This window comes from Arachis hypogaea, chromosome 6 (assembly GCF_003086295.3).
Source record: "Arachis hypogaea cultivar Tifrunner chromosome 6, arahy.Tifrunner.gnm2.J5K5, whole genome shotgun sequence".
NCBI classification, from domain to species: domain Eukaryota; kingdom Viridiplantae; phylum Streptophyta; class Magnoliopsida; order Fabales; family Fabaceae; genus Arachis; species Arachis hypogaea.
In genome coordinates this window covers 9,402,310-9,421,205 of record NC_092041.1, presented here as the reverse complement: position 1 = coordinate 9,421,205, position 18,896 = coordinate 9,402,310, and the positions used below count along the sequence as shown (strand labels likewise).

At 29.7% G+C, this 18,896-nt stretch overlaps 2 protein-coding genes across 17 annotated transcripts; one reads left to right on the top strand and one right to left on the bottom strand.

Annotated features, from left to right (window-relative positions):
• Positions 1-870: 870 nt before the first annotated feature.
• Positions 871-2,952, bottom strand: LOC112805288 (uncharacterized). The gene has a single exon (XM_025847687.1). It carries the CDS (start codon positions 2,950-2,952, stop codon positions 871-873), a length of 2,082 nt encoding a protein of 693 aa, XP_025703472.1.
• Positions 2,953-4,084: 1,132 nt separating this feature from the next.
• On the top strand, positions 4,085-8,154 carry LOC112695875 (negative regulator of systemic acquired resistance SNI1-like). 16 transcript variants are annotated; one of them, XM_072196681.1, is made up of 11 exons: positions 4,144-4,536; positions 4,662-4,784; positions 5,215-5,334; positions 5,607-5,653; positions 6,453-6,545; positions 6,704-6,745; positions 6,911-7,100; positions 7,176-7,246; positions 7,353-7,422; positions 7,632-7,697; positions 7,837-8,154. In XM_072196681.1, the coding sequence occupies exons 7-11, from the start codon at positions 7,098-7,100 to the stop codon at positions 8,053-8,055; spliced, it is 429 nt and encodes a 142-aa protein (XP_072052782.1). In that variant the 5' UTR covers positions 4,144-4,536; positions 4,662-4,784; positions 5,215-5,334; positions 5,607-5,653; positions 6,453-6,545; positions 6,704-6,745; positions 6,911-7,097; the 3' UTR covers positions 8,056-8,154. The 16 variants fall into 16 exon arrangements, with proteins under 16 accessions (XP_072052780.1, XP_072052781.1, XP_072052773.1 ...); XM_072196679.1 differs by lacking the exon at positions 4,662-4,784 and having other exon boundaries at positions 4,085-4,536; XM_072196684.1 differs by lacking the exon at positions 6,453-6,545 and having other exon boundaries at positions 4,174-4,536.
• The last annotated feature ends 10,742 nt before the right edge of the window (positions 8,155-18,896 follow it).

Genomic DNA, 18,896 nt, shown 5'->3' with positions numbered 1-18,896 from the left:
TTCCATTCAAAATGCTTTGCATTCTTTTTTAAACATTGAAAGAAATTTGACGATTTAGGTGCTAAGCATGGTAAAAATCTAGATAAAGCGGCTAATCGTCCTGTTAGCCGTTGGACCTCTTTTACTGTGGATGGGCTTTGCATGGTGAGTATTGCTTGACATTTTTCTGGATTTGCTTCAATTCCTCGGCTTGTGAGGATGAATCCGAGGAACTTTCCTCCCTGCACTCCAAAGGCGCATTTTTCTGGATTTAGCCTCATGTTGTATCGCCGGATCTGTCCGAAGATTTCAGCTAGGTCTTGGATATGAGAGTCGCCGAGCTTTGTTTTGGCGACCATATCATCAACATAAACTTCTATATTTCGGCCGATTTGCTGCTGGAAAATCTTGTTCATTAGCCGCTGATATGTGGCTCCTGCATTCTTTAGACCAAAAGGCATGACATTATAGCAATAATTTCCGTTTTCAGTTATGAAAGCCGTTTTTTCCTGGTCCATTTTGTGCATAAGAATCTGGTTGTAGCCAGAGTATGCGTCCATAAAGCTTAAAGTACCATAGCCACAAGAGTTGTCAACCAGTGTATCAATACAAGGGAGAGGATAAGCATCTTTTGGGCATGCTTTATTTAAATCAGTGAAATCGACGCACATGCGCCACTTACCATTGTTTTTTCTTACCATAACCACGTTAGCGAGCCATGTTGTAAACCGGATTTCTCTGATGAAGTTTGCATGAATGAGCTTTTGTACCTCGGCAATTGATGCTTGTCGCTTTTCGGTGCCGAGGTTTCTTTTTTTCTGGGAGATCGGCCTAGCTGCTGGATTTAGTGCCAATTTATGTGTTATAATAGAAGGGTCTATTCCTGGCATGTCAGCGGAGGTCCATGCGAATAAGTCGGCATTCTCCTGCAGGAAGCTTGTCAGATTTTTCGTATCTTCTGGAGTCATGGAAGTACCTACAAAAGTAAATTTTAGTGGATCGTCTTTTAAAATGATTTTTGTCAACTCCTTCGTTCGGCGTAGGCCGGTCCTGAAAGTCGGCCCGTGGGTCAAGTTCGGATATTGTTATCTGTTCCGACTTTATAGAGTTGACATGTGACTGTCCGACTTTTTTGGGTGGCTTTAGGCTTGTGTTGTAGCATTGCCTCGCCTCCTGGAGATCTCCGTGAACTGTAGCTATGACATTGTCCTGCACAGGGAACTTAACACAGAGGTGAACAGTGGAAACAATTGCAGCGAATTTGTTTAAAAATGGTCTGCCTAATATAACGTTGTATGGGCTAAAACAGTCGACCACAAGATACTGGATATCCTGTGTATTGTGTAATGGTTGCTCACCGAGTGTGGTTTGTAACCACACTGATCCGAGTACAGGAACTCGTTCCCCTGAAAATCCAACCAGGTCTCCCATGTATGGCTGCAGAATGTTGTTACTCAGCTTCATCTTTTCAAAGGCGGTGAAAAATAGAACATCTGCACTGCTTCCTGGATCGAGTAAAACTTTCTTCACTATCAGGTCTCCCAGCTGAATTGAAATGACAACAGGGTCATCTAGATTGGCATCGGCACCGTTGAAGTCGGTTGGTCTGAAGGTTACTTCTGAGATGTTCGTCGGTGGCCGAGGATGGCTTGGGGCATCCGTAATTGCTAGCATAGCCCTGTAAGTACGCTTTCTGGCTGAGCTTGTGTGTCCTCCTCCAGCATAGCCTCCTGAGATACAGTTTATTACCCCTCTAGGTTGTGCCGGTGCTTTGTCCTTTCCTTTTGAGGAGGTGCCAGCTGCTGATGTGTCTGGTGTGGGGCTAGTATTTTTCTGCATCTGCCCTGCAATAAATTTATCGAGATGTCCTTGTCTTGCTAGCCGTTCGAGGAGATCTTTGGCGATGACACATTCATCGGTGGTGTGTCCGTGTTTCTGGTGAAAGGTGCAATACTTTGATCTGTCGACGCCCTTTGACTCGGGGTAATTGCCAGCTTTGCGAGGAGGCTTGATTAGTTTGGAGTTTAATATCTCCTTTATGATATCATCCCTTTTCGTATTGAATTTGGTGTATGAGTCATATCGTGGAACTGGCTTAAATGCTTTTCTGCTATCCCGAGGTTTATCGTCGTCCTTATTCGTTGCTGATCTTTCCGTTTTCCTTGCTTGTCTGAGTTCCTCAACGTCGATCTGCCCCTTGGCCTTTTCACGAAATTCGGCTAAGGTTTTTGGCTTGGTTACTGCAATAGTTTCCTGGAATTTGCCAGGGCGAAGGCCGCTTTTTATGGCGTGCAAATGAACTTCTGGATGGAGGTCGGGAATTCTCATGGCGACCTTTTTAAAGCGAGTGATATAGTCCTTCAGACTTTCTTGTGCTCCCTGTTTTATGGTCGTCAAGTAATCAGAATCGTGGAGATATATCGCGGATGCTGCAAAATAATCCTCAAATTGGGCGGCCAGCTCCTGAAAACGAGATATCGAATCTGCAGGCAAAGAACAGAACCAGTCAAGTGCAGGACCGTCTAAAAAAGATGGAAAACATCGACAAAGAATTGGGTCAGATGCACCGTTAACGATCATAATAGATCGGAACTTCTTGACGTGCTGTTTTGGGTCACCCAACCCGTCGTATGGGGTTAAAGTCGTCGGCAGAGTGAATTGTCGGGGGAGTTGGAAGTTCATTATATCTGCTGTGAATGGTCCTGCCGAGTTGTCGGGTTGTTCTTCTTCGTTATCGGGTTGGGTTTCATCATGGCGCGGATTTCCTTCATTGTCGCTCTGCGGTGTCTCTGAGACATGAGTTCGTTCGTTGTTTTCATGATCGTGATTTTGATGCTCTAGGCGAGCTTGTTCTAATTGTGCGATTTGGTTTTGCATTCTCTGGTTTTCCTCTGCCATTCGCTGATTTGCTTGTTGGAGTTCAGTCACCATCCTCAGAAGTTCGGATGGAGTTGGCGGGGGAACGTCAGCCATGGAAGTGTATGTAATTTTTGGGGCCTGCTACGAATGATATTTTTAGAATTTTTCGGGCCCCACGGTGGGCGCCAATGTTCTTACCAGGCTGAGCCGAGGTATAGGTCGCTCCTTCTGGTAAGGTCGGCAAGCTTCCTGAGATACGTCCCGGACTTCGTCGGTCAGAGAGAGGTGGAGGTGGGTACCTTCAAAGGCACTCCGACGCTCAAGTTAATAGGTGAAAAATATATGAGGAGTTTTTCTTAGAAAGATTGCATACCTCTTTCGTTTCTGTCCTTTGCTTTTATATTTGTTCGGATTGGGATGACCGTTTTGTCTAAGTTGTAACGTCTGAGGAGAGCATTAATCGCATGTCCGACGTTATGGAGATAAATGCTGATTATTGCGAATGTTCGGCCATTATTGTCGGTGCGTTACCGAGCTATAACTCGTAACCGATCTTACTGGTCATATCAATGAATTTTGTTATATCAAAATTGTACAAGTACATTATTATTAGTGTAACTATATCGATTTATACACTAGAGGACCACTGCCATTCCTCCAAACACTAACATAATTAACTAAGTCACAGTAACTAACTAACCACTAATAGAAACTAACTCACTCATCCTCCCAATAACAAAATTCCTTTTTCTAAACTATTATAATTTGAAATATAATTTAAATTAATTCAATTTAATTTGTAATTCCTATTTTAATTTTATTGGTTTAATTATCTTTAACAAAATAAAATTTTAAATTTTGAATATTAAAAAATAAAGAACTAAATAATTTAGTTACTAGAATAATCAAATTTCTTTACAGCAATATAAAAAAAATATTTTATAAAATGTGAAATATGTATTTGTACATAAAAGAGTTAATTAGGGACTAATTTTTAGTATATTAATAACATAATTAAATAATTATATATTAATTATTGGCGTTTATTATATACACATTAAAATTTTACCATCGAATTAATAAAGAATCACTATTAAAAAATACTAGATTACAAACAGATTTTTTCAATAAAATTTTACTGATAAAAAATATCAACAAATTTTTGATAAGTTTTCTGTCCATAAAAAATATTTTTTTTTTTTACAAAATTTATAGATAAATTCTAACATTTCTCGATAATTTTGTCGATAAAATTAAAATTGAAATTTAAAACTATCATCGACAAAAAATCCTTCAATAATCATTAATAAATCCCTCCAAAATTAAATCTTGATTGCATAAGCACAAAACACACCATATTCGATGATGATGAAACTTCATTCATTCAACACAAAATCACCGTTCATTTTCTGCGATCCTTCCTTTAAGCTTGCTCTTCTTCTATCTCTCTGATTCGAGTTGAAAATGTGACTTCTCCGTCGCTTCTGCTTTGTCGCCGCTCGCTTGCACGAGCTCCCTCCGTCACTGCTCGCTTGCACGAGCTCCCTCCGCCGCCGCTCGCTCGCATGAGCTCCCTCCTCTGCTGCTCGCGTTACACGAGCTCCCTCTGCCGCCTCTCAGCTTATGTCTCTCTCTGTCTCGCGCCATCCATCCTCGCCGTTCACAACCTCGTCGTGTCACCAGATCTAAAACCTACATGTATGTCTTTATCTATTTTAGATTCTGGAATTTCTATTGATCTATATTTTGTTTGGAATTCAAATGTTCATACGTTATTATTGCATCTAAAACTCAATCTGTTCCACTTTTATTTTATTGTTTAGATTTTTGTTCTTGAATCCTCTTCAAGGTTCGAATTTGGTTTTGAAAGTAGCTCCATTAATTGTTATGGCTAAAAGTTTGCGCTGAAGATAATCTATTATGCCTTTTAGAGTTCTGCTTCTGAGGTAACTATAATTACCAGTTCATGAAATGCAATGTGCTAAGTACATAGATTTAAATTACTCTCTGACTGATTAGAATGAGGTTTTCAGAGGAGAGATGTATACTAAATAAAATAGTATCACTTAAAGAAAAAAAATTGTTACACTGGTATTGTTTATAATATATATTTAATTCACATTTTGAAAATTCAAAGCATTGATTTACTAATTTATGTTGTTTTGCATCATTATTTTTTGGAGTGATCTCAGTCAACTCAATTGTTGTTCTGATTGAGATCTCTAAACCTTATCTTGAAAGAATTTTCTTACCATTAAAACCGACTTTATCTGTTTGGGTTCTACTGTTAGTATAATGAAGGAGCCTTGTTAATTCTATTTTGTTTCGTGATTCATGGTTTCTATGAGTTTGTATGTAATATCTTCTATTTGATAGGTTGGGACTCCAATTTGTATTCCTTCTAGAGACTTCATTGACATTGGCCGCATTGCCTCCATTGAAAATAACCACACGCCAGTTGATTATGCAAAGAAAGGGCTGAAAGGAGCTATTAAGGTACATATGCCTACAGAAAATTGATTTTTCAGATCTTAAAACAAAATATACTACAAAATATCTTAAACAATTTAAGCCTTACCTATGGTCAGTTTTTGGCTGTGTCAGCGAGAGAGTAGAAATAAAGGATAAGTGGCTGCAAAACAAGGGAACACATTTTATTTATTTATTTTTATTTATTTATTAGTTTGGTTTTTTATTTCTCTTTGTTTTGGTCCTAAAATCATATCCAATTCGGTTTATTTCCTTTTGAATTTTAATGTTCAAAACAGAATGTTGAAGTATTCATGGACGCATTTAGAGCAGTAATTGAAGAGAGGTAACACGTCTATTATTTTGTGGAACTTCAGGAATGATTTGACCTCGAATGCCTTTTGTATTAATTCAAACCTTGCAATGTGGTTTGATCTTGAATGTTTATGCTTTCACCCTGAATATGAATATTTTAGGCTTATTTAGATTATATCTATGATGGTAATATAGACAAATTTTGGCACCTTTGACAGAACTGTATTTCATGCAAACATATAATATTTTCTATTGAATAATAACATATAGTGAATCTTATTATTTGAGGGAGATTTTGTCCACTTATACTTGTTTCCAGGAAGTGGTACTTCCTTCTCGTTGCCCAGATGGAACTAAAAATTATCTGCTCTTAGAACACCTTTTATGAAAGTGAGTTTCCATTAATAACTAGAAGAGTGAAAAGGATTACAATCCACTTTCCCGGATACGGATTGACTTATAGATTTGATTTTTTTATTATTATTACTTTGCTCTTATTAGTTTGGCTCAGCATCCTTCCTTAAAATTGAAATTGATGAACCTGCTGCACAAGCTATCAGTGCTTTTCTATTACTATTACTATTACTATTACTTTGCTCTTATTAATCTAAGAATGATTTTGTTTCATTATCAGTGCTTATCCTATTTGATTTAGTTAGAACCACTTCATGGATATTTGTTGAACTAATGTAACCTAATACATAGGAAGTGAAGCTATACTTCTGGGTGCCTAGACTCTACGTGGAATAAGTGAAGCTATACCCTGTTGAGACTATCACTATGGAACAATTAACTAAAGTTATATATTTTGTTTCTGCCTTATGTTTTAGGCTGAGAAAAAAAATCAAGACATTTATTTTAAGAAGATTGTAAGATGTGTTGGATAACCCATGAGCCACTTGGAATCTATTGCATCATCAGCGGTAATTACATAGTAACACTTTGTTAATTTTCCTTTCTATAAATAGGTTCATAGTGTATGAGTGTAAGAGCATTTGGTGCAACAGTAAGATTTCTACCTCATGACATGATGACTGAGTTGAATGTTGACTAATATTGCTATATATATGTATACATGTAGGGATTAACAAAGACACTAGACTTTATAATTGACACAGCATTGGTGATCATCCTTTTGATCCTTACATAGCACTTCTGAAAACATTTGGTATCCTAGTAGTAGTTGGGGCTGCAAATGAAATCAAGTCTAGCCCTGCAAGCCTATTCTTCGGTATTACATATATCTGCACATATTGTTCATTGTTTCAATTTTTCTGGTTTGGTGCAGGATTAAAAACAAATGTCATGTTTTCGCTGTGCACACCAAGTGTTCAATGGTTTGCTTATTTGTTGGTTTGAGCTAACATGCACATCTAGAGATTCAAAAGAATACTGAATCTCAGTTATCCAAACACTTTCATACTTTACATGAAGTAGTGAAAAACATCTGTGTCTCTGTTGATAAGTTTTTTGTTATGGTAAGTTTCTGAAACGATTATGTATTTTGAAGTTCAAACAACTTTTTTTTTAATTAATATTCTGGATTAGTTTAGATTAAGGACCTTGATATATCAAGGAAGAAAGCAGATCTTGAAGGCCACACAACAAGAGCAGATGGTCTGAGGTAGTTGTTTCGATTAATTATGTTTCTCTAGGTTCCTTTCAATTGATTTTTCATTTTTATTCAATGCTCCTGGCTAAAATATGTCCGACATCCTATTTTGATGCAGAAAACCTTTGATGGACATAATTTTAGATCAACTAGCTTACAACATAGATACCATCCCCCTATTTCTTAAGGTTGAGTGTGAACATTGTCTCTCTGCTCCTCTCACCCTTTTTGCAAATAGCTGTCTGTATAGGATTATCCCTTTCCTTTTGAAACATTTTCTTCTAGTTATACTAATCAAGAATCAAAATAAATCTCACTATATGATATTTACATAGTATTGATGACATGACAGTTATGTTATGGCTAATCGTTCTATTTTTACTGCGCGTGATTGCAGACCTTCAGTGAACCAAAATGGAAACTGGAAATAGTTGTGCATTACCTGTGGAAATACATGACTAAGGTAATCAGCAGCTAGATTGTTTGAAAATCTACTTGCTTAATATTATGTATTGTTACTTTTGAAATGGAGACTCAACGGATAGTAAGCTACAGGTTTCATAATCTCTATTTAATTTTGTTTGTTTTATACATAATTGCAGCCTTCTGTTCACACTCGAAAGTCAAATGGCTCTCCTGAGGATGCAACATTTGAAGTGGCTTTGAAATGCTTCTCAAATAAAACTGGCACTAAAAGCACTATTAAAATAATTGGTCCAGATGTAATGCAGTTCCTTGTTGGTCACAGGTATTCCTTTTTTGTTATTTTGGTAGGAAGGTGGTTATGTAATAGAAGTAATGGTTTGATTCCTGTTATTTAAAAGCTTTACTGTCTTCCTAACCCTCATACATGGATTGTAAGCATTTTGCATAATGTGATTGGTGAATTTGGTTATAACGAGAGAAATTTTTCGGGGTTATTGGTTCAGTTCTTGATATTCTATATGGCTATAAGGCATGATTGTTTGATTTCGCTTTTGCTCTTGCCGACTTAGGTTGTCTATTTTAAGCTGAATGTGTATGTAGAGCCTCTACTTTGCTCTGCTTTAGAATTGTTCCTAGTCCTAGTCCTAGAAATTGATTTTGCAACCTCTACAAATTTTTGTTGAAAGTTCATGAATTAAAACATATAGAAGGCCAGATTTTTGTATTTTCAACTTTTGATTGAGAACTAGTTTACTAGTTTCATTTCATGGTAAATTAGTTAATTCATATGGTCCCTTTAAGCTGCTGGAAGCGACCCCACAACTGGTGGCAAGAAGCATGAGCACCTAAAAAAATTTTTGTTTGAGGGAATTTGCTTAACTAATGTTAAGCAAAGACAATAGTGGACAAAGAATATGTACTTTGAAAACTTAAATCGTTATTTAATTGGAATTGATTTGTATATAATAAAATAATATATTTATATAAATATACATTTAAAAAATATTTTACTATTTTAAAATTATTTTGCTAATAAAAAATAATAGTTTGATTGATTTTTGAATTCTTTAACTTATTTATTATCAACCAATTTTTTTTCTTAAATCAAATCGATTTAGTGACTGATTTTTAGTTAATCCAATTGAATTTAGATAGTTCAACTTGATTTTCAGAATCATGATTATTTCCTAAATTTCTTTCACAAAAGTATGTCTAACTTTTATACTTGTTTAACTACAAACTATATACAATCACAAAAAAAAACTACAAACTATATACACACTAAAAATATTATATACACACTAAAAATTAATTACTAAATTAATAATCATATATATATATATATATACAAAAAAAATTATTAGAGATATAATCAAACTAGCACATTAGGTAGAGTTTTGGTGAGTTTAAGAATTAGACTAATTAAATTTGATCAGCTCGAGTTATTATATTTTTTTTTTACTAAATTTAAACCGATTAAATTTGAGTTGGAATAGATCGGATATTTAGAAGTGTTGAATGAGATGGCCACTCCGCTCGTGCGATGGTCGATACCGGCGCCACGAGACGAGGCTACTTCCATCCCGTCAGCCTAAGAAGGTAGCAAGACGACTAGCTTGAAGCTAGGGGATCGGGTAAAAGCTCTGGTTACGGTAGTTCGAAGTTCCAATTGTAAAGGAGTTTTTTAAGTTCTTCCCCTGAGATTAGGAAGAGATTCTTCAGAACAACAGAAATGCACCACTTTTCCAACCAAGAAAATAAATGCTTTAGCGATGGCGGATAAAGGAAGTACAAGAGTTCCACCGCCCTTACTTAAGGGTCACGCAGTCGAATATAATCTATTAAAGCAAAGCCAAGAGGCGATAGTGGCACCGGTCTTATCGTTCCATGAGGAAAAGACATTTTTTTTCAATGCCAAGGTGATGATTTTGATTTCTGGGGAAAAAGAGTGATAGCTAGAAAGGAAAGGCAGCGAGCTTAGTATGCAAAAATTAAAAAATGTGAAAAAATATTACGTAACACAAAAAATTATGTTAAAAAGTGGAAAAAAAATTAATGACTAAGATGAGATTAAAATTAGTAAAATTTAAATTATATAAATATTATAGTTTTTTTAATATAGTATGTTAGGTAATTTGTCCATCGGATCGGTTTAGGTTCATTGACCCCCTAGATTTGATACCCGAACAAATTAAGGTTGAGTATAATTGAATTTTATTTTTACTCGATTACCCACCAGGTATAATGCTCAATATAAAATCGGATTTGGTTAGATTTAATCAGATAATCGAGTTACTTGTATCTTCTTAATTAGATAATCAGGTTATCCGTACCTATTTATATTCTTATAAAAAATTAGCTACTATATATTTGTGTATAACTATATGTATTGTTTAATTTATTTTTAATTTATATTTTATATTTTAACATATATTCCATGTAGATAGTTGATTTGATTAAGGGTGTTAACGGATCGTACTAGATCGGATACGATCAAAATCTCGAGCTAATATATACTAAACTCATTGAATTCAATATTTGCATTTTTTCTACTCGGATATGATTTGAAATTTATATTTACGGATGGGATCTGATTTCAGATATATCCGTAGAAAAAAATTAAAAAGAATTCTTTTTAAAAAAAAGTCAATAAAATCCTTTTTCACTCTAATATTTTTTTTATTCTTTCAAGTATGTTTATTTTAAAAATATTATTAAACTATTTTTCTTAAATAATAAAAATAAAATAGTACAAGATATATATAAATAATAATTATTAATTAAAATAAAATATAAATACAACATATTATTTGGTGTAGATACATATAAATACTATAAGTGTGCGGATATAATCTAATTCATGAACACTCCTAAATTTTATAATTATTTTTTTGTGTATAAATAATATTATTGATATTTATACATATTAATTTATATTTTTTAATTAAATAATTAGCTACCAAAATAATTAAATTTGACATAATAAAATAATTAAATTTATTTACAATAATATAATAAAAAATTAGAAGATGTCAAATATATATTTATAAGCAATGATTGATTGATAACTAACTTTTAGCATATATTTAATATTATTGCTATTATAACGAGGACTGTGATATTTGGAATAATTATTTGGTCTCTTTCGATTTATCTCGTATTTGTTTTTCTTTATCATTCTCACAAATTTAAAAGAATAATTTTAAAATGGTTGTCGAGTAAAGTGAAATTTGATTTTTCTTTTTTAAGTTTTTTAAGAATTTTGGTAACTATTAAATTATAATAATTCCTTTTTATTTGTGGTGTTGTATAAAAAATAATTCATAAAAAATATGATTTGATAGATACATTATATTTGATAAAATACAAATAATAATAATTGTTTATGAAAATTTTTTTCCCTTCACACTTATTTATTTTAGATGAAGTAATAAGTTCCTTTACATTGTGTTTCAGAAAAATGAAATATTGTTTTTAAGTTAAAAAAAATGTTCTGGTAAATAAATTTATAGGCTAAGTATGATTTTAGTTTTTACGGTATAAGTTGAAATTTTTTTTTTTATACAAAATCGTTCATAAGATTTAACTTAATTTTAAAATTGTCATTCGAACCAAAATACCATTTTCCTTATTCCCCAAAATATCCGATTCTTTTTCTTCATCACAGCAATACTCAATACCCAGTTTTTCATCTCAATCACAATTATATCTCTTCTTTTTCTTTTTTTAAAACTAAAATTTGAACAAAATTTCAACTACAATTTTAACAAAGCAACATAATTTTAATAACAACAACAAAATTTCAACTAACTAATATCAAAAAATCAAAATAGAGAAAAAGAATTCAACAACAACAAAATTTCAACGAAAAGATATAAAAAAATCAAAACAGAAAAGCAGAAAAATAGAATAGAATAAAAAACAAAACAGAAACAGGAAAATAATAGAATCAATACCTAAGATAGAATCAATATCCAATTTGAAATCAGAGTCAATAAGGATTAACAAAATAAGAATTGGAATAGAAGCAAAATAATTAGAAACAGAAGCATAATAATCAAGTTAATCTGAAATAGAATTGGAACCCGGCGACGTGGAGCAACGACGAGCAACGAGGAGAAGTGGCGACATGCGAGGAGCAGTGGCAACATTCGAGGAGCAACAGCGAGCTAGCGAGGAAGAAGAGTAGCGGCGAGATCCAGCGGCGAGGATACGAAGCAGCAGAGGAGCTTCAGCGACGGCATTGAGTTCAACGGACGGCAGCGGTGGCAGTAGGCGTGATAGCGGCGACACTCCTCCTATGGCCTCCCTTCCCCCTGGCGTGATTTCCTTTCCCACCTTCCCTTTTCCTTTCTTCTTTCTTCCCCTCCCCTTTACGTGATCCTTTTTCCCCTTTAATTTAATCTCTTTTTTTTTTAGTTAGGGATAATTTAATAATAAAAATTAAATTTTTGATAAAAATGATGATTTTAAAATTAAGTTACAATTTTGTATGAAAAAAAAATTAAAAACAAAAAACAATTTTGACCTATATCTTAAGAATAAAAAAATAATACTAATAATAATTACATTTGCAAACAAGTAAAAAAAATAGAAATAATACTAATAATTACATTTATCAAAAAATAATTTACGAATAAAAAAAAAATAGTGCTATTCACACGTATTATATCATGATGTGTTGTACAAAATTATAAACATGCAGATTTATAATCCTGCAATGTTAAAGAACGAAAAAAAAACAACGAAAGTTACGTTTTAACATAAAAAAGAAAAAAGAAAAGAAAAAATATCGCCTGCAAACTAGGAGAGTTGCCTAGGAATACTAGTATTATGAATATTATTATATTACTATGATTATTATTGTTATTAGCACTAAAACAGGTTATTATTATTATTATTATTATACGGAATTGTATATTTATTATTGTTCTGATTATTTACTGTTTTATTTATATTATTGTTACTGTTAGTTAATATTAAGAATATTAGTATTATTAATATTATTATATTATTATTAGATTATTATTATTAATATTATTGTTATTGTTATTATTATTATTATTAAAAATTTAAAACACAATTTACGTTTTGGTTATTATTAAAAAAAATTAAAAAATATAAAATACAATCTGCATTTTTTAATTTGTGATTTACACTGATATTATAACAATATAAATATTTATTTTATTGTATAACATTAATATATTTTATTAAAAATATTATTTGTATAATAAAATTAATTATATAAATTAATTATTAATATATTTATATATAAATATATACATAATTTAATTTATTTTTAATATATATTTATATTTTAATATATATTTTTTATTATTAAAAATTAAGTTTATTGGTTTATTTTAATATATATAGTATAGTCTATTTTCATGTGTAAAAAAATAGCCACTAAAAAAATAATAGCTTGTGACAGAACGTACATAAGGTACAATTCGCATCACCACTCCTGACTCCACCACGCTGCGCTTTTTTCATTTTGCTCCAAAAGAGCCGATGACGACTCTTCTTCATCTAGTCGAGTTTGAGGTTGTTAATTGGTAAATTAGCTCAATTTTATATGTATATAAATAAAATATTATTAATATACATATTTTATATATATTTAATTTATACTTTTAATATTATATATACATATGAAATAGTAATATATAATTATATATATTACTAAATTTTAATTATTTAAAATTTTATATTTATTTTTATATATAATTTTAATGTAGAATAAAAATAAAAAATTTATAATTTATTGATAGATAAATAATATATAAAAATAATTTTTTAAAATATATAAATTATAATTTATTGATATAAAATTATAGATTATGTACATATTATTTAAAATAGTTTGTGAGTGCTCGTAAATTTTTGATGAGTCGAATTTGAACTTAAGAAATATATTCGATTTTTAATAAGTCGAGTCGTGAGCCAAACTCAATTCTCGTGAGTTAAACTTGAACTTAGTCTAATTCGACTCAATTCGACTCACTTCTAATCTAGGACTATATATTTATTATTGTAATGGCTGTTCACCAGTTTTGGTTATATTATTGTTACTTTTAGTCAATATTAAAAATACTAGTACTATTAACATTATTATATTATTATTAGATTATTATTATTAGCACTACTTTTGTTGTTATTATTATTATTAAAACGCAACCTCCATTTTGGTTATTCTTAAACAAATTTCGAAAATACAAAATACAACTTGCATTTTTCAACTTGGGATTTGCATAATAACTGTATAAAAATATATTTTATTGTGTAACACCAATGTTTTTTTATTAAAAATAATATTCATATATTAAAATTAATCACAAATATACTTGTATATAAATATATGTGAAATTTAATTTATATACAAGTAAATTTCAATAATAAAAAATAGTATAAGAAAAATATATAGTTGATTTTTAGTAAATTTCAATAATAAAAAATAGCATAAGATAAATAAAAAAAATATTTATAAAAAAATTAAACAAATTTAAAAGTGACTTTTACTTGAAGAAAATATTTAAATTTTTGAAATGTAAGTCTTCAACAAATATTAAAACATTACATGATCAATAAAATTTATAATTTCTATCAACAATACTAAATTTTAAATTCTAAACTCTAAGTATTAATAATATAACAATAAAATATTAACTAAAATATTGAATATTGAATAATATTAATAAAACTATTGATCTTTAATATATATTTTTTTATTAGAAGAAGCAAAAAAACAAAAGGAGAGCAAATTAGCAACTATACCAATACCATGAATCTCTTTGTTTAGGAAATTAGCAACCATACCAATACCATACCAAAGAGATTTAAATTATAATTTTAATTTAGTTTTAACTCATTCAATGTCACGTACATTTAAATTTAATTTGATATCTTAAATAAGTATTAAATTAGATGAATAAATAACACTATTCTTATTAAAATATAGGAAATTATTATTATTATTATTATTATTATTATTATTATTATTATTATTATTATTATTTAAAATTAATTTATCATCAATTTAAATTTTATATAAAAATCTGTAATTAATTAATAAATTACTATTTATACAAAATAAAATTTAAAGATTCAATATTTATTTAAATAAATAAATGAGTTATCTTTTAACTAACTTAAATTTATTTATTTATTATTTTGGATTTAAGTCATCTAACACTTGTATTGAAATTTTTTTTATCGAATAGATTGAATAATTTTTAATCTTAGACATTATATTACACATTTACACATATATAAGTATAAACTAATTCAAAATGTGAAATTGAGAATGATTTATTAAATTAGTATTAATGGAATTATCCATTAATAAAACACAAGCAGGAGCTCTTTTTTCTTAAAAGGAAAAGAAAGTAAAAACTCTCAAAAAAGTTGCTAGTAATTAATAGAAAAAGGCAGTAACGTTTATTAGTGCATCTTGGTTCGCTTCTCATAATACATTTGGAATCTGTAAAACAAGGACCTTATATGTGAAGGGTATCGCACCAAAGTTGGATCTAAGGATTATGGGAAGGTCTTCATTTTTTTTTTCACTTTCAATGTCTACAATATAAAAAGTTTATATTTGTTTATGATGTAAAAATATTGATACTAACTTGACAGGTTACCAAGAGAACCTCCTCCCCCCCCCCCTTTTCTTCCCTATAGACAACTGACAGAGTGACAGTAATAAAAAGAGCTCAAAGTGAATCTAAAAAAAAGATAAATTTTTTAATAACTGATTTATTAATTTCAGAGTGAAAAATGTGTAATTTCTTTTGTTCCTAATTTTTTAACAAAAGGCAAAGGTGATATTTCAGTTGATACTTTATTCTCTTCCATCATATTTATTAAAAATTTTAAACATTAGTCATCAATTATTCATACTTTGTTTATGGTAGAAATGGCAGCCCATGTTAATATTGGTATACTTTATTCATACTTAGTTGTCGCTCAGATTTATTCAAATCAATTTTGTTATTAAAACTAAGTTTGAACAATTGTACTTTTCAATTGCTGGTTGCATTATGAACTTGGAAATATGCTTTTGCTGAAAAAACATAAGGCACAAAATGATTAGCTTTATTTTTACATTATACCTTTCTAAATGACCCTTTTTTGGTGAATTTAGAATTCCATGTGTGTATATAGGTATTATTCATTTGAAAAGAAAAAAGAAAGTTAAAAAGGTAAATCAATTAGCAATAGAAAGTGGTTAATAGGCTTAGTCTTTTCTGTCGTAGTATGACTTATTTATGTATTTATGAATTTTACTTATACAAATTATCACAAAAAACTTTGAGGATATAAAATGTAATAATTGGAGTTATGAAAAAGGTTATAAAAGATGTAGAAAAAGTAGATTTTTATATTTTGAAGACTTTTGAACAAGAAATTTAGATGAAGCCAATAGTTATTGAAGATAGCAACTCCATTTGATTTGTTTCGTGTTTTTAATTACATGATGGATAAGGTGGAATTGAAGAACATTCAGGATTTTGAAGTCATTACTTCCTTTTTTTTTCCCCTTTATTTTAGAAATTGAATGAAGAAAATATAAAAAACATGAGCTTTGTTTAAAGGGTTGCTGAATTTAGTTACTACAAAGTATAAGCAGTGGCTTACGGCTGATATTGATAATATTGATATATACACAATTTGGTGGATATGGATGTGTCTTATGATAGATTTGATTAATTGAGATGATGAACAAAAATCATCTATCTCAGTGTATGTATGTTACTGTTTCATGGAGTAGTAGCAACTTTTTAGAATTGAATTGAATTTGCAATTGTTTTGAGAGAATGTTATTTGTAATATTGGCACAAAATTGTTTGCTGGCTATGTTTTATAGGCCTATAGTGCAATTTATTTAATCATCATATTCTATAGTTTGAATATAGGCCTGTAGTGTTATAGTTTTCAAATAATAATGCACTATTTTAGTTCAATTTTGGTGTGTTTATGAAACTATAGATAAACTATAAGTTAGAACCGAATGTAGGGTGAAAAAGATCCGCAGAAGAGAAACGGGCTAATTCTATCCCATCAACATTTCTATGATATGTATTACACGTTTAGCTAAAATCAATTTATTAATTACAATATCACATTTAATATTGCTTAATATTTTTTTATAGTATAATATTTACATGGAAAGGAAAACTGAGTCATGGAAGAGAATTTCATTTTGTTGGATCTACTAAGTAACAAGACTTTAGACAAATAATATATTTATATATATATATATATATATATTGATTTTTTTATTCTTCATGTATTGGTATCACTTTTTCATTTGCAATACGAATGCAATTTATATTACGCACCTCACCTTTCTTTCAATATGTCTTTTTTTCTTAATTTGCCGAATTATTATTATTATTATTATTATTATTATTATTATTATTATTATTATTATTATTATTATTATTACATGAGCCTATATATTTATTATTGTTATGATTGTTCAGTGTTTAATGTATAATTGTATATATTACCATAATTCTTTTCATATGTAAAAAAAATAGCCATTAAAAAAATAATGGTACATAAGGTACAGTACGTTCTCACGCATTGGCATAACCACCATATCACTTTCCACCACCACGCCACCATGCTGCCACCATGCAGCAACTTTTTAATTTTGCTCCAAACATATTATATATGTATTTAATTTAGATTACTCATCAGACGATTACTCTTCTTCTTTTGTGAGCATTCCCAACACTCTTCTAAGCACCTCTTTCTCTCATTGCTGCTGCATTGTGAGCACTCCAAGTCCTCACTCTTCTAAGCACCTCTTCCTCTCATTGCTCATTGCTGCTGCATTGTGAGCACTCCAAGTCCTCACTCTTCTAAGCACGAAAAGCAGCCAAGTAGGTGGCCATCAATCTCAGGTAAGCACTCACACACAGATTTTTCTATTTTGAAATATCTAGGCTTGCAGCATTTTTCAATAACTTTCAGTAATGGTTTTCAAGTGCTTCAGGTTAAAATGGAGGGCGCTCCTCATCAATCAGATAATAGCGGGTCTTCTCAACAGGCAAGATAATATATTTTGTTAAACAATAAAAAACTATATGCTCTGTTAATATTTTTATAATGTTGGTGACGTTCATAAATTTATTATTATTAACATTTTATAATTTTATGAATGGTATATTTTAAAAAAAAGTTTAGAAATTAAATTTTGTTTTGTATTTTTTTGTATTTTTTAAAATATTTATTCAAATATTGTTATAAAAATTTATATTTGATAGATAAGTCATTTTTTAAATATAATTTTTTTTATAACTTACAAAAAATATAATATTTATAAATTTTTTTATATTTTTAAATCATTTAAATATTATTTAAATATTATTTTTAATATATTTATTCAAATATTGCTACAAAAATTTATATTTAATAGATAAGTCATTTTCTAAATATAAATTTTTTTATATTCAAATATTACTGATTATAGTACAATGTATAAATTTGAAAATATTTTTTTATTATTAAAATTTGATAATTTTATAAATGATTATATTTTTTAAAAATAAAAAAAATTAGAGCTTTGAATTTTTTTTTACATTTTTTAAATTATTTATTTAGATATTGTCAAAAAAATTTATATTTAATAGATAACTCATTTGCTAAATATAAATTTTTTTATTATTTAAAAAATATAATATTTATGAATTATTTTTGTTGTATTTTAAATTATTTAAAAACTGTTTTGTTAATAATATTTTTAAAAATATATTTTAGAATAAAATTATTAACATCATATTATATATTTTTTACTTCAATTAATATTTTTTATATGATACGATATTATTTTTTTTAAATAATTTATTCTGATATAAGGATAAAAACTAAAACTTTTTTTATTTGATTTTAGGATCAATCTGAAAATCAAGTAGTCCGTTTATCTCTTGAATCCTCAAATCATTCTTATCAGACGGCTATCTCAAACCAGGCACCGGTATGTTCAAATTTTTTAGAATGTTAGAATCAGTTTGATGTCTTGCTTTCATAATATTCGGTACCTTCCATTTCTCTCTTTCAGGTGTTCATAGAGAAAATAATACAAAATATTTTTTTTTGGTCGATATACAAAATATTTTGTTTAGTACTGTTTTTGGTAATAATGCGGGCCAGAAGCTCAGGATATAGGGCTAAGTAAACTAACTTGGGCTCTGGAGGTTACAGGGTCAGCCTGTATCTCAGC

Excerpts from the sequence above, each read along its gene's own strand:
- LOC112805288 (XM_025847687.1), bottom strand. The coding sequence starts at position 2,952 with ATGGCTGACGTTCCCCCGCCAACTCCATCCGAACTTCTGAGGATGGTG.
- LOC112695875 (XM_072196674.1), top strand. The coding sequence starts at position 6,818 with ATGAAATCAAGTCTAGCCCTGCAAGCCTATTCTTCG. Across the intron at positions 7,247-7,352 it reads ACAAGAGCAGATGGTCTGAG|AAAACCTTTGATGGACATAA; the intron begins GTAGTTGTTTCG and ends ATTTTGATGCAG. Across the intron at positions 7,698-7,836 it reads TGTGGAAATACATGACTAAG|CCTTCTGTTCACACTCGAAA; the intron begins GTAATCAGCAGC and ends ACATAATTGCAG.